Source organism: Microtus oregoni, unplaced genomic scaffold (assembly GCF_018167655.1).
Source record: "Microtus oregoni isolate MIOR12 unplaced genomic scaffold, Mior012 000015F_ref0000493, whole genome shotgun sequence".
Lineage (NCBI taxonomy): Eukaryota > Metazoa > Chordata > Mammalia > Rodentia > Cricetidae > Microtus > Microtus oregoni.
The window spans coordinates 44,695,005-44,722,993 of record NW_024543074.1 but is presented as its reverse complement, the minus strand read 5'-3'; the positions used below and the strand labels follow the sequence as shown (position 1 = coordinate 44,722,993).

Below are 27,989 nucleotides of genomic sequence, written 5' to 3'. Positions count from 1 at the left end.
TGGAGGCAAGCCACCATCAGTAAAGAAAGAAGGGAAAAGCTACTTCAGGGAGAGGAGGTGAATGGTACCACAGTTATGGAGGGGGTAGGAAGTGTTCTACAGCATGGGGTGTGCCAAGACCAGATATGGGCTCCAGATACCTCCAGCAGGCACAAGTTTCCAGTCAGTGAGAGAACAGGGATATTTTTCAAGATATTGGAGGTGGGGTTGGATATTCGCAGGAAGTGGAGGGACAGAGGCAAACCTTGCCTTACTATCAGTGAGACCAGAGAGGCAGGCGGGGAAAGGAGGAGTTGGGGAGAGCTGGATCATGTATAGTCACTGGAAAAGACTACCGAGCCCGTGGAGACGTTTGTGCACGTTTTTTGAATGGTAAGGTTGGGAAAGAAGATGTGCATGCCATGAGAACGAGCCAAGGCCCTATCTTCATAATGACAGAACTCCAAACTCGCAGGACAGGCAGGGTGAGGATCACTAGCAATATTCTACGTAGATGGTGAAGCTCCGCTTCCCAAACTGTGCATCTTTCTCCGGTTCATCATTGCGCAAGGAGCCAAAGGCTGCCTGGCCGGACTCACCGGTCCAGTCTGGGGTTCCCGCCCTAGCTCAGGCTTAGAGCATCAGGTAGGGCCCACGGTATAGGCAGAAGAGGCTGAGGGGGCCTCAGCCCGGACCTGTAGAACAAGAACCCTTAGGCTGGTGGTCTTAGTGCATTTGCAGGTTCCAGCAAGGACAGTCAGCTTGGAGGCGGGGCCCCCAGGGCGCATGCAGCACCTCTCTGTGCTGTGCACTGACCTAGCTTCCCAGCCACAAGCAGCAGGCCTCGGGAGGCGCCCCGGGTCCCCCAGACGTGGCAGTCCGGGCCCCCCACCTCGCGGACTACAAGTCCCAGCAGCACCCGCAGCTAGTACCTCCCGCCCGGCCGCGGAGACCCCCGGTGGGTTCCAGCTACCGGGAGCTTGCTGCGCTGGGGTTGAGCGGGGTAGGGAGGCCGGTCCCGCGGGCGGGGGCGGGGCCCGCTCCGCGGCTTCTCCCGCCGCCGCCGCCAAGGGGAGTTTCCAGGAAGTGGCCATATTGGATCCATTCAGCCGCAGCCGCCCGGGCGGAGCGCGTCCCGCAGCCGGCTCGCCCCCTCCGCGGCCCCGGCGCTCCCCGCAGCCCGCCCGTCCACCCGCCCGCCCGGTGCGCTGCTCGCCATGGCGGCCACTGATCTGGAACGCATCTCGGTGAGTCCCGCGGCGCGCGGGGGCGCGGGAGGGGGCGCGAGGCAGGCTGTCAGCACCGCGCGGCGGGACGTCGAACCCAGGGACCCCGGAGCCAACCCCGGGAGGGGGGTCTCGGCGTGTCGGGCTTCGCGCGACGTAAGCGCCTTTTCGCGGGAAGAAGCCAAGACTTGGGCGGCTCTGGGCAGGTGTGAAGACAGACTCGTGTCCAAAGGGGAGGATCCCGGACGCCCCTGACTCTCCTTCCCCAGGGCGTTCCTGCACTTTTGGGGACTTGACTTAGCCGCGCAGGTGCTGTTAGCAGGGTGCAAAGAGTAAGGATGGAGCCCCAGAGATCCAGAGATCCCCCCGCCCCCTAACACACACACACACTCCGGAAAGAGCTCAGGGGAGTTGCAGACTTTGGTCCTGAAGAGCCCAGGCCTGCTGCTCATCTCCTTCACTACCCCCCAGGAGCCAGGATCCTGGGTGCAACTCCAGACAGGTCCAGGGCCTCAGTGGCAGGCTCTGGGTCTGCGGCAGCCATTCTCAGGAGCTGAAGTGATTCCAGATCCAAACCATTGAGTGTTTGCTTGGGCCCCAGTCAGGGAATGTCTTCGTCCGGGCTGACGTCTCTTGGTGGTCCTAACAGGGGTGTCTGTGGACCTGAGCCAGGCCATAGCTCGCGGAGGGAGGCCTTTGGGGGTTGTCTGCGCCCTCTCGGTGTCTAAGGCTGGATTTGGGTGTGTCTGGAGGCTAGGCTGTGACAGTGAAGGAAGCTGTGTCCCTTTGCCAGCATGTGAGGCCCTGGTCGGCTGGAAGAGGAGGAGGGGAAGGGAGGGAGGAGGTGGAAGAGGGCCCAGGGCTGTTGGAGGGAGGGAGAATTCTGAATGTGTGACCGATAACGAATTGGTTCTGGGGCTAAATAAGGGAGCCAAGACTTATGTAATTATGCTATAAATACTGTCATCCGAATTTATATATGCAAATTTCTTCTTTAATCTGAAAATACATTTGTTGGTTTGGGGGAATATGTATAATAAAACAAGAGATCTTGGTTTCATAATGTGTAGCCTGGTGTGTTCTGTGCCCCCTGGAGAGGGGGGCTGTGTGTCTGTTAAGTAAGTTTGACTCCTTGGGGAATCTGCACAGGCTGGGCCAAACCCAAGATCCACTTCAGTCCTGTGGCTGTAAAATGGAATTTATGTACTTCAGGAAAACAGCCGAGTCCTTATAAACCTGCCCAGTCGATGGAGACCAAAAGATGTGTGTGTCTGCCTGCTGTATTTTCTGTGCCTGGCTGACCGGAAGGTTATGTCTGGGTTTGTTTTGAGGTCAGAGGCTTGTCTAACAGTTGGTCTTGCACAGAAGAGAGTAAGGGTAGAACAACTGGAATCAGTGGCCTGAGAGGATTCCTTGAAATGCTACTTGTTGGTCATGGGACCTCTGGCAAACTCTTTAACCCTCAGTGTTCCCCGTCTATACAGCAAGAGAAACTTTTGTCTCCCTCAGAGCTGTGTGGCGTCTGTGAAGGAATGCAGGTGAGGCGCTTCATGATAAGGACTCAGTAAATACCGTGTGTGAGATGCCGTGGGGAATGCGTTTGCCTGGTGGCAGAGACGATGCGCAGAGGGTCAGCTGCGTGTCGGCACTGTGCAGCTGTGGCTTGGGAGGACCTTGCCTCTGTTTGCTTTTGGATCATTTCTGTGGGAAGTCTTCCCATCCCCAGGGTGAGCCAGAGCCCAGGGAGGGACAGACTCAGTGCAGCTGTAATGCTGGAATTCTGGGACCTTGCGCGTAGCATGTTGGTTACGCCAGAGGGATGGATGCCTCCCCCGCCCTCTGCACTCTGGGCCCTCAGCCTCCTGGGAGGACTTGGACGGGTTTGAATTTGGGTGGAGATACTGGGTGGAGTTTGGCCGGAATTTAGACGTCTGGTCTCTTTCTTCCCTACCTTGTCATCTTGGGAAGGTAATTTCCTCCCTTATCTTGTGCACAACCATTCTGATTCCTTAAAGACCTTTTTGAAGGTTAACTGTAGTCTCCAGCTTATTGGAGACGTGCTTGGATATTTCTCCAGCTGCAAGGTTTGGTGTTGCTGTGGCCCAGGTTTGATGCTTCTGTGACAGATATCCACTGCCCCCTTTGGCTTGTGCAAAGGTGCTCAGAGCAGCCCTTTGAGGACCTGAAAACTGTCTTAGTTTGGAACTTACAAGATCACATAGAAGGGTTTGGGCTGTAGCTCAGGGGTGGAGAGCTTACTTGTGTAGGAAACCCTGGGTTCAAACCCCAGTGCTGCCTGAAAAAAAAATGAACACGCAGCGATGTACTTTGAGATGGAGGTGTGTTGGTATCTTGACCCACTTTTCCCAGCATGCTGTACACATCATAGGCCTATCTTTATTATATTTTACTTGTTCTGTGCATCTGTGTATGTATGCATGTATGTAAGTGTGAACGTGGAGGTTGGAGGACAATTTTCAGAGTCTCTCACCATGTGGGGCCTGGGAATGGAATTCAGGCTGTCAGGTGGGTGTGACAGCAGATGAGCTTACCCACAGCCATCTTGCTGGCCCCGCATCTTTGACCTCTGATTGGTCAGCTCATGGGCTTAGGTTGATGGCTGTTGTGTAGGTTGGTGGGGTCAGCCCTGAGTAGGTTCAGTCATCTCTTGCTCTACTTGGGCAGTCAGACTCCTGCCACACTCTTCAGGTCCCTCTCTTGCTTCTTGGTCTCGGACTCTGAGGCTCACTCCCCTCCTGCTCTGACCAGCTCCTGGGACTCTCCTGTCTGCAATGGAGCAAGGTTCAGACTCCTAGGTGAGGGACCCAGTAGGGCCCGGGCAAAGAGAAGATGCGGGGGAGAGGGAAGAAACGTGAGGCTGCTTCATGCTTGGCATTCTTCCCAGCCAGTCACTTACCCCCCCCCCCATCTCCGCTTTATCCTCGGCACCATCTGGTACATCCGTTGTCACCCTTGTAATCTTGACACTTCCCCAACAAGCATGCCATCCAAGGAGTGCCTATTTTGTCTTAAAGCTAGGGGTGTGGGAGGCAGCCCTTCTCACCCAAGTGTAGCTCAAGGCTCCTGTCTCCGGGATCTCTGTATCCTGTGAAAATGACCAGCAGCCCTCCAAACCTTTCTGGACAGAAACGATAGCCTAGCAGAAGATCTGTGTATCTCCCAGTGGCTAGCATTGAGGGGTCACATGTGAATGCCATAGGCAAAGCCACAATTCTGCAACTTTCTCTAGGAGGTGGGGTTACCCTACTCTTCCTTCCCTACCTGCCATACTAGGGAACCAGCCTTACTGGGACCTTATAGGATGGATCAGAGCTAGGAGTCTGGTGAGAAGGTGTTGATGACCAAAGGAAGTATTTGACTACAGACTGCTTGGAGCAGGAAGAGAGATGATGGCAAGAACAGGCTGACCACAGTGCCAAGGAGGAGGGAGGATAGGTGGAGTGGAGAACTCAGGGTCTGTCCAAGAGCTTTGGATGGCGAGGGGTAGGGGGTGGAGGGAGGGGGGCAAAGAATGTTTTTATTTTTTTGGGTTTTGTTTTGTTTCTGATTTTTGAGACAGGGTTTCTCTGTGTAGCAGCCCTAGCTGCTACTAACTCTGTAGATCAGGCTGACTTTGAACTCACGGAGATCTGCCTGTGTGACTGCTGGGATTAAAGGTGTGGGCCACCACTGCCTGGTGACGATGGGTGTTTGGATCTCCTGTCTTTTTGATGTCAGCAGGCTGAGGTTGGGTGAGGAAGCAGATTTTGGTTGCCGGTCAGTCAAAGATGGGCCCAATGCCCACCTGATGGCTACTTGATGGACTGTTGAGCCCAGGATGAACTAGGTGGTGGTGTGTGTTTGGGACAGTGACTATCCCAGATGTCTTTGTGGCTGACACCCAGCTTCCTTGGGGCCATGACCCAGCTGCAGGATGACAGAGCAGAGAAGCAAGGACCAGCTGGCCTCCAGGTATCTCTCAGGGCCTCTTCTGCTTCCTGCTTCTGTACTGCCTGTAGGGTCTTGGGACTCCCAGCTGTGTTCTACAATGAACTAGCTTTGTGGACAAGATGTGGAATTGGTTAGGCAGAAGAGAGACACATCTGCTTGGGGAAGGGGATGTCTCCCAGACTCAGAATGCCTTGTTAGGGAGCTGGGATGTTCCTTATTAGCTTCTGTAGGAGTCGTGCACATCCTGAGGGCTCCTGTGGGGAAGCCTAGCTGGGAAGAGGCAGGAGAGGACAGGGCAGGAAGCTTCTTGGTAAAAGCTACAATTGCCCTGTTCGCCTGGAGGCGAATTGGGTGTTCTTAGGACCGGTGGCTTCTAGGTACTTAGTAGGCTTTCTGGCCGAGCCAAGAGGGACAGAACCAGGAGAAGTCAGAGTCCGTCTCTGATCATGCTGTCTGGCTGTTTTCTGTGGGCCTTCTGGGTGTGGGCCACCCAGGACCTGGGCTTCAGTGGGGGCTGAACCCAAGATTCTCTCCCCAGGGACAAAGCTGACTCTCTGCCTCTTGCTGGGGTAAATGGGCAACAAATGCATCAGAACTGTGCCTACAAAGCCGCCTCTGGCCTTGTCAGTGCTGGAGCGCGCCCTCTGGTCCTCGCCAACACCATTATCCGTCCTGTGGTGGTAAATAAGGCAGGGACAGTTTGGAACCCACATTCCTCATTCCAAGGCTGGTGTTTCATGTATGAGGAAATGCAGCCTTTTCCTTTGAATGAGGTTGGACCACTTGTGGCTTTTCCCCATTGGCAGACAGCGGTGGCTGCCCCTAGAGCCTAGCCAGGGGGAGAACTGGAGCGGCTGTGCCTTCTGCAGCAGAGCGCCCCATATGTGCAGTGGCAGGATGGAACATTTCCTCTTCCTCCCTGCAGCACATCAAAGCCTAAGAATGTCTCTGTCTCGCAGGCCTGTGGGTGGCGGGGACAGGCATGGCCCAGGAACTGTGCTATTTGGTTTCCCGGAAACCTAATTTTGATGGAACTATGGATCGAACCATTCTTCGTTGATGAGCTGTAGCCTGACTATAGGAAGAGGGAGAAAGTATCTTAGACAGAGAAGCAAACGACCAAGTGCTGGGGCCTAGGAGAACGGGGAGGGACAGAGGGTCGTTATGCTACCAAGTTCCTGGTCTCCCTATAGAAGGATGGGGGATGACTGGTCTAGTGAGGGTGACTGGTGGCCCAACAGCCTTCTCCCCATTGTTAACACTGGGGCCACCACCGTGGCACTGTGAAGATTGATCTGGGGCTGAGCTTTCCTTCCAGGTGTTCTGTTGCTGCTGTAGAAGAGAGACAGTGTTGCCCAGGTATCCTCTGGATTTAGAACAGGTGTGTCTTGCTTCTGTTCTCCTTAGGTCCGGGATGACACCTTCTCCATCTTTGTCCTCCCACATAAAACCTTTCAGTTATTTCTCGTAACCTCTGACCTGGGTTTAGAAGCTTGCTTGGAATCCTGGGACCAGAGCCTAAGCCTTTCCTGGGAAAATTCCTAGGATTCCTCTTGGGCTCAAGGACAGTTGTGCTTAACACTACAGTTCTGGCCAGAGGCCTCTGCTCTGGCTATTTTTAAGGCCTAGGCTGCTTGGGATTAGCTGAAGTTACTTTGTGCCAGGAACATGGATGGAGAAGGCTCAGTGGTACAGTGTCCTGGGTCCATTGCAACCCAATCTGGAATAGTGCTCTCCTGAGGAGTGGGCTTCCTGTCTAATTGGCAGGGTATACCTGAGGATGCCTGAGAGGAATGAGAGGGCAAAGCATTCAGAATTTCAAGTCCTAAGATAGCCAAGAAGGCCAGAGTAGTCTGTGGAAGAGCTGGCATTAGGGAGCCGGGTTTTTTGTTTGTTTGTTTGTTTTTTGTTTCTTTGAGACAGGGTTTCTGTCTGTCCTGGAACTCTTTTTGTAGACCAGGGTGGCCTCGAACTCAGAGATCCACTTGCCTCTGCCTCCCAAGTGCTGGGCTTAAAGGTGTGTGCCACCATCACCACCTGGCTAGGTTTGATCCAGGATTCAGGAACTACATTTCTTAGATTGGGTATCTACTCTGATTCCCTCCCAACAACCTACTTGGTTTGGGGATTTATTTATTTAATGTGCATTGGTATTTTACCTACATGTATGTCTATATGAGGGTGCCAGATCCTCTGGAACCAGTGTTATAGACAGTTGTGAGCCGCCATGTGGGTGCTAGGAATTGAACCTGGGTCCTTTGGAAGAGCAACCAGTGCTGAGCCATCTCTCCAGCCCCCCCCCCCCCATCCCAGGGGGTTTGAGTTGTTTATATTCTTCCACAGCTTTGGCAGCCTTGTTAGTGTGGGTATTTGAGCTGATGATTCCCAGCCTTGGAGTATAGTCTGCTTCTGTGTGGGGACAAGCTCCAAGCAAGACCTGATTTCTCCCTAGATGCCGCTCAACTCTTACTAAAATGAGCAGTTCTTCGTGTCTGTCAATTAGGGCTGATCCTGAGGGTTCAGACAGAGCAGTTCTGGACCAGGAGAGGGTGTCCCAGTTACCCACTGGGCTGTATAATAAACAAGGTCCTCTGCTTTGTTCTGGATGACCAGACATGCAGGATTGCACGTCTTAGTTCGGTTGTTTTCTCTGATGTGCTGAAGAAAGGATGACTAGAAATCTGGGGCTTGGCTCGGGATCCAGGAGCTTGTTAGCGACTAAGGGGGGTTCTTGGCTCATAGAGTTTCTTATTGTGTGCAGATCTACAAACTGTCAACTCTCCCTCTGGCAGGGCATCTTTGAAGATAAACATTTAGAGCCCCTAGTGAGCACCCTAGGTTGCTGGATATGAGAAGGGCCAGAGTCAGCAAGATCTGTGCCTGTTTAGGGCCTGCCAATCTAAAGACTCATCCTCATGGAAGTCTCCCATGGCCTCCATGCCCCCAGAATGGAGTGGAAGCATCATTTCTAGCTTGTGCAGTAATGGCTTTGGTCTAGATTCGTTCTCTGAAATGACAAAACACCATGTTTGGCCCAGTATTTTCTTTCTTTTGTTTTTATTTCCTTTTTTTTCATTTTCACATTCTTTCCTTTGACGGAATTGCCCTGTAGCCCAGGCTGTCCTCAGGCTTGCGAAGTACTTGAGATGACCTTAAATTCCTGATTCTCCTGTCTGTCTTTGCAGCCCAGAGTTGAGATTAAAGGTGTGTTCCACTGTACCTGACTTACACTTGTTTTGTTTGGGAAGTATTGAGGATAGAAATCAGGTCCTCACAGATGGTTAGCAAGTGCTTTAGCGCTGAGCTACACCCCAGCCCTAGGTAGTCCAAGCTGGCTTTGAAGTCGTGATCCCAGCCCCCATAGCCTCATCAGCATTTCCTCCTGAACATGCCGAAGTTGCTTATGTTTTTTATTTTTGCTTTGAGACAGGTCTCTATGTGTAGTTCCGACTGGCTTTGAATTCCAGATCCTCCTGCCTTAGTCTCCCTAACGTTAGGATTATGTGTTACTATGCCCTGCTTGGATCTCTTGGGGGGCAGGGGAATCAGATTTCTAAACAACAGACCTGCCTTCCCACAGTTGATTGGAATCACAGACCTCTGGCCACCCTGGGCCATGTCTGAGCATGGGTTCTGCCATTTCTACCTCTTCCTTCAAGGATTCTAAATTGACCATGTCAGCTGCTATCAGAGGGCAGAAGTGTGTGTTTCCCGGTTACATTGTCTCCATTCAGACCCTGAGCAGCTTGGCCTCTTGTAAATAACTCTTTCTCACGGGGTCCCAGTGGTCCTCATGGGTTGCCATGTGGAGTAAGTAAGATGGAAACTGTGTATTTTAGAACTCATAAATGTTGGCTGTAACTGGTAGTCAGTATTGCTATATATTGATTCTTTGTCCATTTACGGAGCTTCCCTGACCTCTGTGGCACTTGAGCTTAGAAAAAACCTGGGATCAAGGATTTGGTGGCCTCACCTTCTCCCTGCTGGCTGTCGCAGTACCTGCTGTACAGCAGACTGACTACAAGGTTGGGAGTCTTCCAAGGCCACAGACCGACAGACCTAAGGGCTTGTTCTGCTTGCTACTCCTGCGGGGACTGGGCCTTGATTAGTACCACACAGGGTGGGAAACGCTAAGTGAGAGACTGTAGCTCTTTTGGTTTAGTTCACACGAGCCAAGTTTTTTAAAAGATATATTTATTTATTTAGATTTATTTATTATATATGCTTGTATGCCAGAGGGCGGTACCAGATCTCATTATAGATGATTTTGAGCCACCATGTTGTTGCTGGGAATTGAACACAGGAAGGACTTCTGGAAGAGCAGTCAGTGCTTTTAGCCTCTGAGTCATCTCTCTCCAGTCCTACAAGATAGTTCTCGTCCCCCCCCCCCCTCTTTCTTTAGTTTAGTTTTGTTTTTGTTTTTCGAAACATGGTTTCTCTGTGTAGCCCTGGCCGTCCTGGAGCTCACTTTGTAGATCAGGCTGGTGAGAACTCACAGAGATCCGCCTGCCTCTGCCTCCCAAGTGTTGGGATTAAAGGTGTGCACCACTACCGCCTGGCTTTCTACAAGTAGGTTTCCTTTGACTTTTTAAGACAGAGTTTGTCTATAGCTTTGAAGCCTGCCCTGAAATTCACTCTGTAGACCAGGCTGGCCTTGAATTCACAGAGATCCTCCTCTCTCTGCCTCCTGAGTGCCGGGATTAAAGGCATGCACCGCCACTGCCAGGCTACAAGGTAGTTCTTAGCAAATGGCTGGTATTGTCTTGTGAGCATTGTTCCTCTCTGAGGCTATAAACTCAGATGCCTGGCCTTCTGTACCTTCCTTTGGAGTTCCCCCACTCTCTCCTGTCCTGTGCATGCTTGTTCTGTGGAGATTAAGACCCCACCCAGCTAGGGACACATAGAGAAGGGACCATAGGGAGGGCAGACAGGAGCTCCCCAGCTACTCTGCCATTTTCTTGGCCCTGCTGCCCTTTAGCAGATGATCACGGGGTAGTCACAAAGGCCCCCCACCCCCCGGGCCACTTGCTTTGGCATCATGCTGATTGACTATCACCAGATGGCAGGGCTGTTGCCAGCAGGAGATCTGATAGTCTGATTCTGGTCACTGCATCATGTAGGAGACACCTCGGGTGTTACTAATTCTTCCTGTGCTATGACTGTTCAGGCTAGCGGACATTTGAGGGGAGGGTGACTCTTTGCAGTAAGTAGGACACTTTGGGTCACGAGTTATTGATGCCAAATGCGTGATCAGGAAGGCTGGCATTAGCAAGAGTCATCCCTCAGGAAAGCCAGAAGGTCACATCAGTCTCTTGAGGACAGAGAAGGACACTGTCTCTGTCAAGGCAGTACCCATTATTCCGTGTGTGTAGGTGTACCAGAGATGGATGTCCACTCTGGTCCCTGATGTTCCTGGGTAGACACTGTGCAGGCTGGGCAATAACTTGGGGGTGATGACCTCCCCATCCTGCACATACTTGCACAGAGGGAACCACATTGTGAGAGAAGAAGAGAGGTAGGGCTGCTAAGCCTGGGTGAGTGGGTGGGTCTGTGCAGTCCTCAGTGCTGCCTTTAGTCCCTGGAGCCCAGAACTGTCAGAAAGTTGAGGGGAGTGAGGCATAGGCTGGCCTGTTTTTTCCTTCTTCTTTTTAAGTGTTCTGCTGTGATGTGTGTGTGTGTAGTGTGCACGTGGTGTGGTTTGGATTGTAGACACAGCTGACTTGGTCAGTTTTGGCGGCAGACTACAGGATGTTGGATTGCGTCACCCTTGGAGAGAGAGCGTGGATAAATATGCAGTCTTCTCGGCAAAGCACAGCATGCCTTCAATTTGGTGATTTTCAGTTTCACCTAAAAATAAGCTCCAGATTGTTCCGTCCTGCATTTGATCCTCAGGCTGCCACCAGTAGGAAGGAAGACCGAACTATGGAGTCCTGTGTAAGGTGGGCAGGTGGCACCTCCGATGTGGCAGCAAAGTTTGAAGATGGTGTTTGTGGACTTAAAAGTGAACAGTGGAGTCATGACAGGCAGGGTGGGAGCATAGGGAGCACAGCTTCCCCAGCCTGTGGAGAGCTTCCTGAAGAGAGGAGAGGAGGTGGAGAGCCATGATGCATAAAACGTTAGGGGTTGGTGCCAGGAAACAGGACCACTGTCTGGGAGGGCCTGACGTGCTGGGTAGGGGCCAGGTAAGGTCAGAGGCCAGCAAAGAGGCAGAGAACCAAGGGAGTCCAGGACTTCAGGGAAGCTGCTCAGCTTAAAAGGGCGACTGAGGGCCAAGAGATGCTCAGTGGTAAAGGTGCTGTCCAGGCTGACCACCTAAATTCGGGGCCTGGAACTGGAATCCATGCGGTGGAAGGAGAGCACTGACAGACTGTCCTTTTACCCCTACACGAGGCGTAGCATGTGTGAGCCCCACCCCACCCCCACTAAATAAATAATTGATTGAACAGCGTGAAAGAAGGGGGAGTGTAGGCGTGGCTCAGGTGGTAGCTTGCTCACCTAGCATGCACAGAACCCTGGGTTTGATCTCCAGCATGACATAAAGCTAGGTATGGCAGCATATGCCAGTGATTCCAGTACTGGGGATGTGGAGGCCAGAGAATTAGAAGTTCAAGGTCATTCATGGCACCACAGGTTCAAAGCCAGCTTGGGCCTGTCTCAAAACAAAACAGCAACATCTACACCCCCACTCTAAACACACACACACACACACACACACACACACGCACGCACGCACGCACACACGGGGGGGGGGATTCAGAAGTAACCAGTGGGGCTGGAATTGAGCCTGGGGGGAGGCCTGAGTGCCAGGCAAGGGGGTAGGAGTTGGGGGAGAGACTCTATGTATTGTTTCTGATATGGGCACCAAGAAACATTTGCAGCCCTAAAGGGCCTTGTGGGTGGGTAAATTGGGACGTGGCCCTGGGGATGGTAGTAGGAAGGAGGAAGGGTCATTGTGAAAAATAGGCTCCACCAAGAGTCTTTGGAGAAAACAGGTTTAGGGCAAACCTGGCTTGTTTGCAATGGGTAGAAGAGTCACACTGGGTCTGGGCTGCTTGGGACTGGTGTTAGTATCCTAAAGTAGATTGGGGTTTTGTCCCATTGGCTAGAGAGGTACTGGCCAAGGCAGCAGGGTGTGGCTGTGGAGAGCTGACCTCTAGGTGCTGAGGAGGCTCTTGTGTAGCCGAAGCCACAGGGCACCCCCTCCCCCGACTCCTTTGCCCACTGTGCCGTGTCCACATTTACAAGGGTGACACTGCTCAGAGCTCCACTGTGGAGCTGCGGACACAGAGACTCCTGTGTGCCTTCCTGTCCCTGGTGGTGGTTAGGGCATAGGCTCTGAGGAAGAAAGGGATATGGTTCTGCCCAACATGGAGTTCTGTGGGCCTGGAAACCTGCCCTCAGGGTGACATCTTACTCACACTCTCTGGGAAGCCACAGAAAGTGTCCGCACAAAGTTGGGTCTGCCTTGACCCTCTTTTGGGCTTTATTGTTTCTTTTGAGAGTGCTACAGCCCAACTCCAGTGGTCCCTGATCACCTGGGTCCTGATGCCCACATTTCTGCAGAGGTCAGGCTTCCATATTCTCTCCCAGAATCCCCTTTCTAAATAGTCATGACTCGGGTAGGGTTGGAGACCCCAGAGCCTGAGGTCTCCAGATACTACCACTGAGTAGTGGAAAGTGGATGTGGAGGACCACCAGCCCATCCCGACAGGGAGGGCTCTCTGATGTTTCAAGTAGGGGCTGGAAAGGGTCGATGGGGGGAGGGTAGCATTTCTGCCTTTCTCAGAATTGGCTGCGTGAATATACACTTTCTAACCTGTATCTCTTGGTCTCTTTGAAGATTCAAGGGAGGGCTAGGGTTCTAGCTCAGTTGGCAGTTCCTGCCTAACATGCATAAAGCCCTGAGGTCCCCTGCATCACATAAACCTGCACGGAGTGCATGCCTATAATATCAGCTTGCAGGCGGTCGTGGAAGCAGAGTTTTTAAGCTGAATATCATTCTTGGTTATGTAGCAAATTCAAGGTTATCTTGAATGCTGTGAGACCCTGTTTAGTGAATAGATCCAGGGAACTGGGTGTGGTGATACATTCTCATTATCCTAAATGCCTTGGAGACTGAAGCAGTTGGGTAGTAAGTTCAAGGCCAGCCAGTCTCAAAAGTGAGGGAACTCAGGGGCCCACTGGGGAGTGTGGCATGGAGTTGGAACCCTGGTGACTTCAAGGTGTGTCCTGGGTGGTGCTGAGAACTCAGGCACCAGGGTCAGGGCCGGTCTGACACAGATACCTCCTTTCCCAGGTTGTTCACCGTCTTGCTGTGCTTCTCTTGGCAGAATGCAGAGCCTGAGCCCCGGAGCCTGTCCCTGGGCGGTCATGTGGGGTTTGACAGCCTCCCTGACCAACTGGTCAGCAAGTCAGTCAGCCAGGGCTTCAGCTTCAACATTCTCTGTGTGGGTAAGTAGTGGCCTGGCCAGGGGCAGAAGATGGTGCTCACTGTGCTGGCCACCTATCAAGCTGGGGAGACCTTGGGTTCAGGCTTTGGTCTTGCCTCTGCCAGGATCAAGAGCAGGACTAGATCCAGGACCTGACTCAGTCGCCACAAAGAGGAAACAGAAGTGGGTCCATGAAAGTGCTGCCTACACTGGGTATTTATCATAGAAATTCAGTCACTAGTTCCTTCATTTATTAAAAAACAAACACTGGCAGGACTGGAGAGATGGCCCAGTTGTTAAGAGCATGGCTGCTCTTCCAGAGGACCTTTGTTCCCAGCACTGATGTCAGGTGGCTCACAACTGCTTATAGCTCCAAGGACCTGACACCCTCTTTCTGGCTCCCATTGGTACCTGCACATACACGCACATGCACACATAAATAAAAATAAATCTTCAAACACTTTTCTCCTTACTGTGTGACAAGGATACAGGGTTGAACGAGACCCTGCTTGGTCACCAGATCACAGGGTAAATCTCATGTGCACTTTGGAACAAACACAACCTGACTGGGGAGGCTCCAGGTGTTCAAGGCCCAGGACTCCCAGAGGCACAAAGACTATGCAGGGCCTTCTGCAGGTATCCCTTGGGAAGAGGCTACAGGGACAGCTCCTGGTGGTTTCAGGTCCTGTTCCTGTGGAGTCATGACCGCCTTGGCCTAAGAAGGGTGATGTTCAGAACAGGCTGTGTGTTTTGTGACTAGGTCCCCTTGAAGCCTAGTCTCAAAACACAGTGGTATCTCCATAGCCTGGTACTGCCTTTTTCCCACTCCCTGGGGAAAAGTCTCATGCCTTGCCTAGCCATGTCTTACATCAAAGGCTTCCTTTATGACTTTCTTCTGAATATTGTTTTCTTTCTTCTTTTTTTCTTTTCCTTTCCCTTTCTCCCCCCACCCCTTTTAAGAATGTATTCATTTTATTTGAGGGAGCACATGGCAGTGGAAGTCAGGGGACAACTTGGAGTCACTTCTCCCCTCCTACCATGTGGGTCCCAGGGATTACACTTGGGTTGCTAAGCTTGGCAGCAAGTGCCGTTACTCACTGAGCCATTTCACAGACCTTTTTGGGCTTGCTTCTCTTCTCTCATTCTGGAGTTGAGGGTCTTTGAGCCCCCCTCATCTAGCTGCTGGCTAGAGATGGCCCTGGTTCTAGACTTTGATATTCTCTCTCTCCCTGCTGTTTCCACTCACCAGGGGAGACTGGGATCGGCAAGTCCACGCTAATGAATACACTCTTCAACACAACTTTTGAGACCGAGGAAGCCAGCCACCATGAGGAATGTGTACGCCTGCGGCCTCAGACCTACGATCTCCAAGAGAGCAACGTTCATCTCAAACTGACCATCGTGGATGCTGTGGGCTTTGGGGACCAGATCAATAAGGATGACAGGCAAGAGGCGGGAAGGGCGGCTCCACCTAGCCTTGGCCATCCCAAACTGATTGATCCTCATCCTAAAACTTCCCAATCCCTTCCTGCTTCAAACTGCCCCATATATATAGTGCTAAGGTGACCTAGGAAGGCTGTGGGGGAAGGGCTGAGATCTTGGGCCATTGACAGACCAGTTCTTCCTCTAGGAGGGTATAAGAAGGGGTCAGTCAGCCTCCTGTACTAGATAGGGCAGGGAGGAGAGTGGGGATACCCTGGCTTGGGCTCTAGGCTGCCCTTGCTGCAACCAGCGTCTGCCTCCCAGGTGATGAAGTTGTCTGTAGTTACAGGCCCATAGTTGATTACATCGATGCGCAGTTTGAAAACTATCTCCAGGAGGAGCTGAAGATCCGCCGTTCCCTCTTTGACTACCATGACACGAGGATCCATGTGTGCCTCTACTTTATCACACCCACTGGGCACTCCTTGAAATCCCTGGATCTGGTGACCATGAAGAAACTAGATAGCAAGGTACGTAAGTCACCTGACGTCTGCCATCTACCTCTGAAAGGCAGTGTGGTGACTGCAGTTGGTCACCCTGTGGTCAGCTTGGTCCTCACTGAGCTTTTCAGAGCTTCGTTCTCAGCAACTTCCTTCTCACTTGGAGCTCTGCTTTTTGTCTGTTTATTTTCCTTATACAATGACGAACCCCTCCTGCAGAGCCTCTGCCCAGAGTGTCCCTCTTCCATCCAGCCTCTCATCTCTAGTTCCTCTCTTCACTTCTTTCCTGTCTGACCTGGCTCCCCCTGGCTCTCTTCTGAGCCACTAGGAGAGGAGAATGACTCAGATGGGATTGTGAATGACGGTAGAGAGCAGTTTCATGGGGTGTCAGCAAGGTCTGGGGGTCCTGGAGGACCCGGGCCCTCTTAGTTCTCTCAACCCTTGTGACTGTCTTTCCATCTCAGGACTTAATTGTCACCACGAAAAATAGGGTAACCTTGGCCTGGGAGAGTTCCAGGTTTTTTCCATAGCTGCTATTCCTGGGTCATCTTGCCTGCTTAGTGGTTGGCTTGGCCACCACTACTGTTTCTGTCTGACCCAAGGCCAATTTGGACCTTTAGAGCATCCTGGGTCCAAGTTGAATATGCCCCTGGTGGTCAGATGGGGTGCTGGGAAGTTGTACTGGGGAGCTGGGGCCCAGAGAAGCATTACAGCTACTTGTTAGGGTTCCTGATATCACAGTGGCCGCAACTGATCATCGGAGCCCCTGTCTTCCTGATTTTCTGCTCTTAGTGCTTGTCCATGGTCAGTGATCATTACTCAAGATAGGCAACTAACCTGCTGCCCCCGACCTTCACAGGTGAACATAATTCCCATCATTGCCAAGGCCGACACCATCTCCAAGAGCGAGCTCCACAAGTTCAAGATCAAGATCATGGGTGAGCTGGTCAGCAATGGAGTCCAGATCTACCAGTTCCCCACAGACGACGAGGCTGTTGCAGAGATCAACGCAGTCATGAATGTGAGTGCTGGGCAAGGGTCTCGGGGCTCCCTAGTCAGAGGGCTTGAGGACGCCAGTCTGAGATGGGACTCAGCTTCCCAGAATGTTATCCTGCACAGCGTGGGTAGGCGTGTATGCCTCCCAGGCCTGAATTCTGTGGGTTTGCACTAAGGGTCCCCTGATCTGCGTGTCACAGGTAAACTCAGGGTGGGAATGTGATATGTGAAGGAGCAAGTACATATATGACCAGGTGTCACAGGTCCTGTCAGAGAACTGTGCTGGCCTGAGACGAACACACCACAGACAGGAAAACCCAGTCGGGAGTCTAGAGCATTTCTCTGAGAGAGACAGGAACTGAGCCTCTAACCCTTGTAAAAGAGCCTTGTCAAAGGCGGTGGCCCCTCCCTAGGGTGCAGGGGTGTGAGAAAGTCTGCCCCCTTGTTCAGCACAGCGCTCACATATATACCTGGGCCCCCTTTTAGGCACACCTGCCTTTTGCTGTGGTGGGCAGCACAGAGGAGGTGAAGGTGGGCAACAAGCTGGTTCGAGCTCGACAGTACCCTTGGGGAGTGGTGCAGGGTGAGTGTGGGGCGAGCCTCTCCCCAGCTGGGGCCTCAGCTCAGTCTCCTCGTGTCCTGCCAGCCGAGGCCCTAACCACTGTCCTGCTACCCTCTGCCCATCTTCATGGCTGCCTCACTCTGGAGCTCCCTGAGGCACGTGGCCACTCTCCTGCTGTTCCTCTGCCTGTTTCCATGCCTGTTTCATGCTGTGGAACCGTGAAGGCATCCAACTACTCTCTGGCTGTACCCCCAACCATCTGCATGTTTCTTTTGCTCTGGGGAACCACCAACGCCCCCTGACCATTGTCTTGCTCTCCCGCTGCCGATCTGCACACCTGCCTCATGCTGCTTTGGAGCCACCAAGTCACCCAAGTCCTGCCCCGCCGTCCCCCACCTATCTGCATGCCTGTCTCATGCCTCTCACGCCCCTGCTTTCAGTGGAGAACGAGAACCACTGCGACTTCGTGAAGCTGCGGGAGATGTTGATTCGGGTGAACATGGAGGACCTGCGGGAGCAGACCCACAGTCGGCACTACGAGCTCTACCGACGCTGCAAGTTGGAGGAGATGGGCTTCCAGGACAGTGATGGTGACAGCCAGCCCTTCAGGTGACAGCCTGCGCTGTGCTGCCTCAGCCACTTGTCACGCCAGCACTTGCTCTCTTAGGCCTTGTCAGCCCGAAGGCAGAGGCTGGCGGGAGCCCCGAATCCTCTTGTCCCCAGCATCTCCCTGACTCTGTTGCTCTTGACAGCCCCACTTCTACCTTTGGCCTCTCCTTTGGGTCTCCACAGCCTCCAAGAGACATACGAGGCCAAGAGGAAGGAGTTCCTGAGTGAGCTGCAGAGGAAGGAGGAAGAGATGAGACAGATGTTCGTCAACAAAGTGAAGGAGACAGAACTTGAGTTGAAGGAGAAAGAACGGGAGGTGTGTGTCAGGCCTCGCTGCGGAGAGGAAGTGCCAGGGCAGGCTGGCTGATGGGGAGGTAGGGGACCTAGTCTTCCCATACCCAGTTGCCTCCCTTCTTCCCCCTCCTCCCCAGCTCCATGAGAAGTTTGAGCACCTGAAGCGAATCCACCAGGAGGAGAAGCGCAAGGTGGAGGAGAAGCGCAGGGAGCTGGAGGAGGAGACCAACGCCTTCAACTGCAGGAAGGCGGCCATGGAGGCCCTGCAGTCTCAGGCCTTCCATGCCACTTCACAGCAGCCCTTGAGGAAAGACAAGGACAAGAAGAAGTAAGTGGCATCTCCCCTGGGCTGTCTCCTTACACCCGCTCTCTGCCCCCGGCGTCACTGCTCAGCCTCACGCTCACCACTTTCTGCCTTCACTGCCTCTCTTGCTCTCCACTGTGCACCTCCATCTTGTTCTCCACTGTGCACCTCCATCTTGTTCTCCACTGTGCACCTCCATCTTGATCTCCACTGTGCACCTCCATCTTGATCTCCACTGTGCACCTCCATCTTGTTCTCCACTGTGCACCTCCATCTTGCTCTCCACTGTGCACCTCCATCTTGCTCTCCACTGTGCACCTCCATCTTGATCTCGCACTAGTCTTCTCGCTGTCTCACCGTCTGGATCTCTCTCTCTCCTCCCTCATCCTCCCCCAGCATCCTCAGCATCTGAGTCCTCTTCCCTGCTTTTGTGGTGAAGGAGCTGGGTCACATGGGCAGCCAGTAGCAGGGGACAGCCAAGCAGGTATAGCCACAGGATATTGGGACAAATCTGTCTGGCCAGGAGAGGGACGAATGTGGGACTGTCCTCCTTTCCTGCTGGCTTCTAAAAGACCCTGTGCTTCTGCTTGAGCAGCTGTGGCACATGTCCCCTAGGCCTCTGAGGCTGGGGTTGTGGAACTCATATTAGCGGGTAGATGGTGACGCATGACAGCAGGGACTCATCAGGACAGGCCAGTCACCACTGCCCCGGTCCCTGTCATCTCCTCTATGCAGCTGCTTTGGAAGGCTTGCAGGACTGGAAGTGTGGTGGCTCCCTGCAGGGCTCCAGTACTGTGCCGAGAGTGGGGCTGTTCCTGCTGGAGGGTCTGGAGCCGTCCTGTAGAGTAGAGAGTGACAGGAGACAAGGAGGCTCTTCCCAGGTGTGTCAGCTTAAGGACACAGAATTCCCAGTCATGTTTCCTTAGCGGTTTTCTTTGCTTGCCCCACCCCTCACCCCTGCTGCCTCCTTTTCTTTGCCTTCTTTTTCAAAAAACAAAAACAAAACTATATTATTATTATTATTATTATTATTGTGATTGTAAGGACTAAGCCCAGGGCCTTGCACACGCTAGATAAGTTCTTTACCACTGATCTACATCCCAGCCATGTTGGTGTCCCCCGCAGTCCTTTCCTGTGTTCTTATCTGGAGTCTGGTACCCTGTCTGCGGTGACTCCCAGTCTCCTGCTCTATTTCATTCAGAAACTCAGGTGGTCCCATCTGCCTCAGCATCTGGGTGCATGAACTCAACTATGTCCTGCCTCACCCCTAGGTGGCATTCCCTGACACACACACACACACACACATACACACACACACACACAATCTCGATCTCTCTCTCTTACACTTTCCTGCCTCAGACTTAAAGTGCTTCTTCCTGGGGCAGACACAGCACTTAGGACTAGATGCACACTGTGGTTCCCAAGGTTTGCTCTCTGCTTTGGTGCAGGGGTTCCCCTTTTGTGGTCTTCCCCATCCTGATGCCTGACAGCCCATCCCAGCTACCTATTCCCAGAGGATCCTAGGCCCATTTGCCCTCAGTCTGGAGAATTTTACACTTGCTTTCAGCCCTGGTCCTATGCTCAGCCCTTGGTTTGGTGAGTGTGGAGGTTGAGGTGCAACCAGTGTGGGCTTTAAGTTGGCAGCAGAAATGACCCTCCTTGTGAGGGGGACATGGGACAGAGTCTGTATATTCAAAGTGACTTTGCCCTGCTCCCTGCCAGCGTGGCCCAGGCAATCTTGTGAAAGTAGACAGTGTCCCCAAATAAGAAACTAGGAGAAGCCTCAGCGCCAGCCAGGTGTGGTAGCATATGCTTCTGTTCCCAGCTTTGGGGAGGCAAATGCAGGAGGGTTGCTCTTAACTTTGAGGTCAACCTGGGCTATGTAATGAGTTGCTAACTAGCCTGGGCTACATAGCAAAGATCCTGTCTCAAAAAAGAAAAAAGAAAGAAAGAAAAAGGGAGGGAGAGAGAGAGAGACTACAGAGCAGCTTAGGGTAGAACCCCCATTGTGAAGAAACAGCTCTCAGTAGAAGCCTGCCTGCCCCAGCTGTCCGGTCTCCTGGAATATTGTTTCCCAGATCTGGGTCTGAAAGGCCAGCGCTTTCTGTTGGGTGGTTACACTAGGGAGCTTCAGTCAGTTTAACCCTGGGAGAGGGGACTCTGTACTTGTGAAGCTAGAGTTGGGGTTCAGGAGTCACTGGCCCCGTGGGATAGGGTGGGCCAGGCTTGCATCTGGGGAGTGGGTGTTTTCATGGCCATTTCATGGCTTTACTTGGTTTGTACTCAGTCTTTAAATTTTAATCAATTTTTGCGAAATTACTTCCCAATCAGATTTTGACCCTCAGCCCGGGACGCCACAAACTGAAGCGAGTTCCCTGCTTTGCTCGTCACAAATGCCAAACTGACTGCCCTTTCCCAGTGTCCACCTTGCTGTCTTTTGCTTCTGTTTGATTTGGTCTGCGTATCTTTTAATGTGTCTGTTTTTGTTTTGTTTGTTTTGTTTTATTTTTCAGTTAAAGCACGCACAGACTTACATGTCAAGAGCGGACTTTAGACTATCATGTGTTAAGTTGCTTGAGTTACACCTTGTGGCCCTTCTCTCATAACATGGTGTGAGGATGGACTGGGAGCCGGTACAGACTCCAGTGTTTACAGCCTTGCCTTGGCCCCCCGGCCGGCCCCCCGGCTGCCTGGGCCTGGCCAGCCACCCCTCTCTATGCAAACGTGTCCGAGCCATGAATGCTGGAATCCCAAACTGACAAGGTTTATTTTTTCCAGAGCCGGTGGCTGGTCTTCCATTTACAGTGTCACTATTCCCTGACGGAGCAGCTGTGTGCCACTCCAGTGATGGCTCCAGCCAGTGGTGACTCATGTGGTGCCCTAGGCGTGGCCTGTGGTCCGGTATATACACACTCGCTGCAGAATTCGCCTGTTTCCCCTTCATTTTCATTTTTCTAACCTAGAGCTTAATTTTAATAATTTTGAAACACTTCTAAATTTTTATTTTGGCACCAGTATAAAGACAAATAATATCTATCTTTCCCATTATTTTTATAAGTAACACAGATTCCCTGATTTTTTTTTTTTTTAAACTAAAAAGATCTCTAAACCTTCTTACATAGAAAGCAGCCCTATAACATATAGGGAGAGGTGGGAAATAAAGTTCCTATTCTGGCAGTGTTTGGAACTTCTTTCTGGACTGCAGTGGACCCCGAACAAGACCACGCCCAGCGTTTTTACTGTGAATGTAAATGGAACAGCAGCCCAAACCCTTGTCTCTGCCCTCGAGGTGCTACCTGTGCAGGGACCAAGTGCATGTGTGTTAAGTGTCTGACTCCAAATAAGCCACCTGCTCCCGACCAGCGTGCTCAGCTCATCAGGGAAAGGGCTGCCATGTCAAGGTCATTGTTACTTCTTTCCTGGCCGAGTCATGGTGCAAGAAAATAACAGTGTCTGAAGTATTAGGACAATTTGGCCGGGGAGAAAAACAAAAGCTTGGGGGCTAAGAACGTCCCCTCCAGCTCTGGCTTCCAGGTGAACACTTGTAAGAAAGTGGCTGCCAGGTGGGATGGTGCAGGCCTGTGATGCCAGCACTTGGGAGGTGGTGGGAAGCCAGAGACAGGCCTCAGTTACACGGTGAGGTTGAGGCCAATTTGGGCTACATGAGACCCTGTCTCAAAAATAAAAGCAAGGAAAGTACTGAGAAAACCCATTCTGCTCTGCTCCTGGTGGTTTGCCAGCCTCGGGGTTGTTGGTGCAGCACCAGCTGGACACCAGGCTCCCCAGAAAGATCGGCTGCATCCCGAGGAGCTGATCACCCAGGGGCTTCTCACTGAGAGCCTGAGGGGTCCACACTGATTCATGCTGCATTCAGATTTTTACGCCCCCATCTCCCTCCACCGTTTCCCCCTTCCTGCCAGGCCTGCCTCTATTCGTCCAGGACCAGTCTGGCTTCTTCTTGTCCTGAGATGATGGCTCATTCAGAGTGAACTGGAGGGGAAGGTTGTTGTGGGTGCACTGTGACAATACCTCCCCTAAGGCCGCTGTGCTGTGAGAGGCTCCACACAGCAGGAGAAATGCATTTAGTGATGCTCTAAGGAAAAGATCCTCTGTGATCAGGGTGCATCCTGGCCAAAAGTCTGGACTCTCAAACTATTTAGAGAGGCCGTTTTAAGCAAAAGGACCCAACATTCAGCTCAGGCCTTGGAAGCCTTGTGAGCGTCACAGCTAGTCCACCTCTGGTCCTGGCAGAGCTGATGCTGAACTTCATGTCTGAGGCAGAGGTGAACTGCAGGCCAGCCGCTCCTCTTAGGGAAATTGTATGTCTGACGGTGTATTCACTTAGGTTCAGCCTGACCTTCAGAGCAGCCTCTCCTAGCCAGTCTATTTTGAGACTAGGATGACCCAGCGGGTCCACTGCTGGCTCAGAGTCCATGCTGGGGACTCTGGAGCCAACAGATCCTACCACCGGCACCTGCAGCGCAGCAGCCACAAACTCAGGCATACTGGAAGGCTGTTATGGTCAGTGCCTACCTTTTGGCCCAAAGCTTGCTGGCATCCCTGGGGAGACTTGACTTGCATTTTCTAGGGTCTAAGTCGCTCCCCATGGATCCCGTCAGTCATGGCAAGCTTTTCCCCTGCTGCGTGGAATTTTGTTATCTTTAGCTGAGGTTAAATTAATCCTTGGTGTGCAAGAAAAACGTGAAGCTTGCCCCTCGAGGCTGTGACTCCCTCCTCTTTCTTCCCTGTCGTTTGTTGGCGTCATGGGACCGTCATAGGATCATGTTGACATTTGCTGTTGAGTCTCCCTTGAGCCATTTCGTGTTGTGGTAGAGTCACCGTTTAAGATACGGTTCAGACCTGGACTTCTGAGAGAGAAAAGATCCAGTTAAAAATCATGCCAAATCCTAGGCACTCAGGAGGCTAAGCTAGGAGAATCACAAATTCAAGGCCAACCTGGGCCACTTAGCAAGACCCCATGTTAAATTTAAAAAAACAAAATGCTGGACAGCTTGCCTAGCATGATTGGGGACTGATTTCTTTCCCAAGTCAACAGCCACCGAGCAGCTGTATCCCAGGCCAACCAGGGTGTGTGTTCCCCGTCCTGCTGGGAGGCCTGAACCTTGTGGTTGTACAAACTGGCCCTGTGTGTGTTCGTGTGTGTGTGTGTGTGTGTGTGTGTGGACTCCCCTTGTCTGGGGCTCCTACTGGGTAAGCAGCCCAGGAAAGCCAGCTTGCTTGTCTATGACGTTACCATGCATCTCTAAAACCACTTCAGTTGTTAATCCATTTACTCCTCCACCCATTGACTTGTTTCTGTTCCTTCCCATCCACTTTGTACTCATTTGTTTTCATTAAATTTTGCATTTATTTTGAGTTTTTTACAGTGTCATTTTTGGGCAGTAGCTTTTCTGATTCAAGTTTCTTGAGCATATTAATATCCCGCAGTTGTGGCCTGTACAGCCTGCTTCTGCTGTGACCTCTGTGGGGGCAGAGCTCCCGACAGAACTGTTTCCTAGCGAATCATGGTGCAGACACTGTGAAGAGTTGCAGGTCCGAGACTGAGGGAAGGCAGACCCTGCCCTCAAGGAGGGTACGTCTTTGTTCTGAAAGCTTGGCTTGAGACAGCTCACCCTGTGTGTGCTTAGTTCTTGTAATGACATGCTCTAACGTCTCTAATCCTTACCATCCTATGGTCAGATACTAGTATTGTCCCCAGTTAGTAGGGGAAGTCCCAGAGGTTCCATAATTTCCCAAGGCAGCACAGCAAACAAGTGGACGAGCTGCAATTTGAATATTGGTTATCTGTATCCTTAATTCCTGAGCTAATGCTGGACATCCCATCAGGATCACCGGGCAAGAGTGTAAATGGGGTCATTGTTCGAAGTGTGGTGGTGTGGGCTGTGGGCCCTAGATGGTTTTCTGGAGGTGGGAAGCCTTGGGAGACAGAAATGTTTGGATGAAGGCTGGACTGGTGGTTGGAGAGAACAAGCTGCCTCTGGTCTTTCTCCCATCGCCACCTCCTCCGGCCTCAGGCCTTCGCTAGCCCCTGGCCCTCCCAGGTGGGGACAGAGGAAGGTGGATTGTGTTCAGAGTAGCCAACCATGGGGATTCCCATGTGTGTGTTGAGACAAGATGAGTTCCTGGTAAACAACGAAAAGGCAAGCAGAACAGACCCCTGATGGAGTCTTAGCAATGGCAACATTTGCTGCCCAAGAGGAGCTCCTTCATCTGTAGATACGCCAGCAACAGGCCACCTCCTCCTCTGGCACGGGGCTCTCAGGGTTGCCTTCTTTCTCCAGGAGCTTAGGAATGGGATCAACGGGGACATTTTACAGCTAGAGCCACCTAGTTGACAGGCCTAGGTGCTATGCAGCAGACACCCAGTGCCGCAGGATCCCCACGCTGGTGTGAACCCTTGAACTCCTGTCCCATCCACACAGTGTCTTGCACATGTTGGCCTCTGGATGGAGCAGCAAAAGAGACCAGTCCGCATATTACCTTGCCGCCTGCCGATGTAGCTGGAGACATCTGAATGTCAGCTTTCGGGTCACTGGCAGCAAATACCCTTATCCCTGTTTTCTCCTAGTCTTCCCAGGACCTACCTGGAGGACAGTTATGACAGGGTCCAGAGGACAGGGCTCCAGGTATATATGACTAGCAAGAGGTGCACAAGAGTCCTTTAATAGAAAGGTCTCCAGCAGCACTGAAACCATTCGAAGTGTGCTTTTACAGACACCTCAGACAGCCGGATGTGGTGCCATGTGCCTGCAATCCCAGAACTCCAGAGGTTGAAGCAGGGGGAGGGAAGGGTGTACTGGTGAAATGACTCACCAGGTAAGCCTGCCAACTTGAGTTTGGTTCCCCAAGACCCATGAAGTGGAAGGAAAGAATTAACTCCCGCAAATTGTCCTCTGATGTCCACAGAATAAATAAGTGTATGTGTGGGGAAGCTCCAATAAGCAAAACCAGAGGAAAGGCAAAATGGTACCCTGCCTCACAGTGTGGCCTGTCTGGTCCCTGACCACACAGTGAGCTTCTGGCAACACACTGTACCCACCCAATGGCTTAGCACATTTATAAAAGAGCTGCTCACAGGGACAGAGTTTCATGGGCCACCTCTAAATTTATGGCCCAGTCATTCAAGTCCCCAGCTTGGGGACTGACACAGATCCAGCCGGCATCTTGGCTAGCTGGGCTGCACAGCTTTAAGACTGGCTTCAGACAGGCAGCTGGCTTCTTCCCTGCCATCTGTGCAGGTGTCCTGGCTGCAGGGCAGGCTGGGCTCAGTCACCCAGCCAGCAGCACAGGACTGCATCCCTTCTGCATGTGTCACAGAAGCATCCTTAGCATGAAGTCCTCTGCACGAGGGGCTTCAGAGTCCACGGGGGAAATGGCGCTGCTCTCTCATCCGGACCTGAGGAGGTGTAAATCAGAACCACGTGGGGACGCTCAGATCCAGAGACTTCCCAGCTTTTAGAGGGAGCCGGGTGACAGGTACAGGAGCGGTCAGTGCCAGGATGATCACGTGGGTCATTTCGAGCATGTTACGACTACCCTCCTTCGTAGCACTAACTGCATCCTAGGAGCCTTCATCTCCAACCTCAGTTAACTGTCATTAATCTGCCATTCCATCCTAGTCTGTCCTGAGAGCTGCTGACACGGCCCCCACTCCGTGCCTGTCATCAAACACTCATGTAGAAGGAAGGTCTGGATGTTATAATCCTCAATATTAAGCACCCGGATCCTCCGCCCATTCCCGATCATGGCCATCAGACTGTCTGTATTCTTGTTCCTCACTACCAAAACCCCTTCCCTGTGAGTTCAAGGTTTGCCATACCGGGGAACACAGAGCATGATCATATACAGAGCATGGCCTACGGTCAGCGTTTTGCCGTAGCTGGCGTGCTCAGTGCGTCTTCTGGAGCCCACAAAGGAACAAGGGCCATGGGTACCCCATTGAGCACAGAACGTGTCAGCCAGAAGGGCCAAGCTGATGTCTACATGTGCTTTCTTTAGCAGATCAGATATAGGAGCACAGCAGTCGGGCATGAGCCTCTCCAGCTCTAAGGTGATGATGACCAAAGCCAATGTGGAACCCTTGAACTGCAGCAGCTGGTGGCCCGCCATCCAGTGCTGCAGCTGCCTGGTCAGGGACGCGACGTGGAGGGAAGGATTCCTCTGAGGCTGCAGTCCCGCCACATGGGGGCCAGCTCAGGACCATCAGGGCGTGGAACTGGAGACCATGGTTGTTCACGTTAGGACAGAGCCCCACCCTCACCCCCTCGTTTTCACATATCAATAACCAAAAGTGCAAACAGTTTCTGTTTCCTTCAGGGAGCATCTGGTGTGGCCCATCCCTTTTCATTCCCAGATAGTCCGATACGTGACATGGTCACTCTGAGGCTACAGCATATAGGTGGCCATGCTTGGATTCTGAAAAATGTGGACCTACTGTTCAAGATAAAGGGAGCAGGGAAGTGACCTGAAGAGAAACCTTCAACCTTGTCAACAGCACCAGTTTTACCATAACGAAACTGCCCGTAGCGATTTAACCTTCATGCTTCATAACAGACCAAAACACCATGCCATTTCCTCATTTGCATAATTTTGCCTTACTAACAGAAGTACATCCTGAAGGATGGCCTCCATCCTCCCTCCCCCAACTAAAACCAACACGAACCCGGTGTCTGATATTTTTTTAAGTGCCAGATCAATACGGTCTAATGCCTCGAGAAGGATTGTGTGTAGGTGAATAAAGACAGCTAATGAATGTGTGTAGAGTATAGCAAAGGCAGACAGATATTTCTATACGACATTCATAGAACGGAAAGTTAAATATTTTTGCAGTGTATATTTTAAGAGAGCAACTGACCATAATAGTGCCGTCCAAATGTCTGTCAAGTGAATTCTGTGTCCTTTAGATGTGAGAGTCTGGTGGAATGGCGTGGGATATAAAGAGAACATTTTTCTTCACTTTTCCGTATGTTGTGAGTCACCTCGCCGTGGTGCATGTGCAAGGACGTATTGCACGCCTGTGCCTTGCCTGTTCTGTGTTGTAAGCAGCTGTTCCAAAGGCACAGATGAGTCTCAGGGAGACTCCATAAACTTCCTGCTTATTATAACCCCGAAGCCCAGCAATGTTCCCACGTGGAGGTCCTAGTGAAGTCATCCAGAAGAGGCAGCCCCTTCCTCCGCAGCTCCCCCCTCCCCGGGGTCCAGCCAGAGCCACATGCTTTATGAAGTCTTTTACACGTGGAATTGACTGTAAAAAGAAAATAAAAGAGGCCAAAGCCCTATATCACATGACAGTAGCTTTTGTTTTCTTCTCCATGGGGACTGGGGCATCCACAAACCAAGCAGATTGGTCTTCTAGTGGCCTGCCACCGAACACACTGCTGGAAGAAAAACCAAACCACATCTTGTGTGTCTGGCCAGTCACTAGGAAGCGGTGACTCCAGTGCACATCACATGAGCTCTCTGCAAAAGCTCTCAAGGCTCTCTGCCTGCTGGCTCGGACTCGGAGGTACTCCCCAGGCTGGGCCATCTGGGTTCAGGGTAAGAGCTCACCCCGACTTTCTCAGGAGCTGTGGGTTTTACTCACTCCTCCTCCCAATCCCAGCATAGCTACCTGGAGAAAGAAAAAAGATGCCTCCCAGCTTCGTGGACAGGCACTGTGACAAACTACCCATGGCCTTCACAGCCCTGCTCCTTCAT

At 52.1% G+C, this 27,989-nt stretch overlaps 1 protein-coding gene across 8 annotated transcripts; it reads left to right on the top strand.

Annotated features, from left to right (window-relative positions):
• Nucleotides 1-260: 260 nt before the first annotated feature.
• On the top strand, nucleotides 261-27,571 carry Septin8 (septin 8). 8 transcript variants are annotated; one of them, XM_041663976.1, is made up of 10 exons: nucleotides 261-372; nucleotides 13,487-13,607; nucleotides 14,835-15,030; nucleotides 15,351-15,537; nucleotides 16,367-16,528; nucleotides 16,990-17,086; nucleotides 17,506-17,674; nucleotides 17,858-17,990; nucleotides 18,106-18,296; nucleotides 26,292-27,571. In XM_041663976.1, the coding sequence occupies exons 1-10, from the start codon at nucleotides 370-372 to the stop codon at nucleotides 26,455-26,457; spliced, it is 1,425 nt and encodes a 474-aa protein (XP_041519910.1). In that variant the 5' UTR covers nucleotides 261-369; the 3' UTR covers nucleotides 26,458-27,571. The 8 variants fall into 8 exon arrangements, with proteins under 8 accessions (XP_041519910.1, XP_041519909.1, XP_041519912.1 ...); XM_041663975.1 differs by lacking the exons at nucleotides 261-372; nucleotides 26,292-27,571 and adding exons at nucleotides 798-1,226; nucleotides 25,611-26,178; XM_041663978.1 differs by lacking the exons at nucleotides 261-372; nucleotides 26,292-27,571 and adding exons at nucleotides 807-1,226; nucleotides 21,051-23,628 and having other exon boundaries at nucleotides 15,357-15,537.
• Nucleotides 27,572-27,989: the final 418 nt, after the last annotated feature.

Bases quoted from the DNA above. Each gene is read 5' to 3' on its own strand.
- Septin8 (XM_041663972.1), top strand. From the start codon at position 1,197: ATGGCGGCCACTGATCTGGAACGCATCTCG. The intron at 17,087-17,505 runs GTGAGTGTGGGG...CCCTGCTTTCAG, and splicing joins CCCTTGGGGAGTGGTGCAGG to TGGAGAACGAGAACCACTGC. The intron at 17,675-17,857 runs GTGACAGCCTGC...GGGTCTCCACAG, and splicing joins GGTGACAGCCAGCCCTTCAG to CCTCCAAGAGACATACGAGG.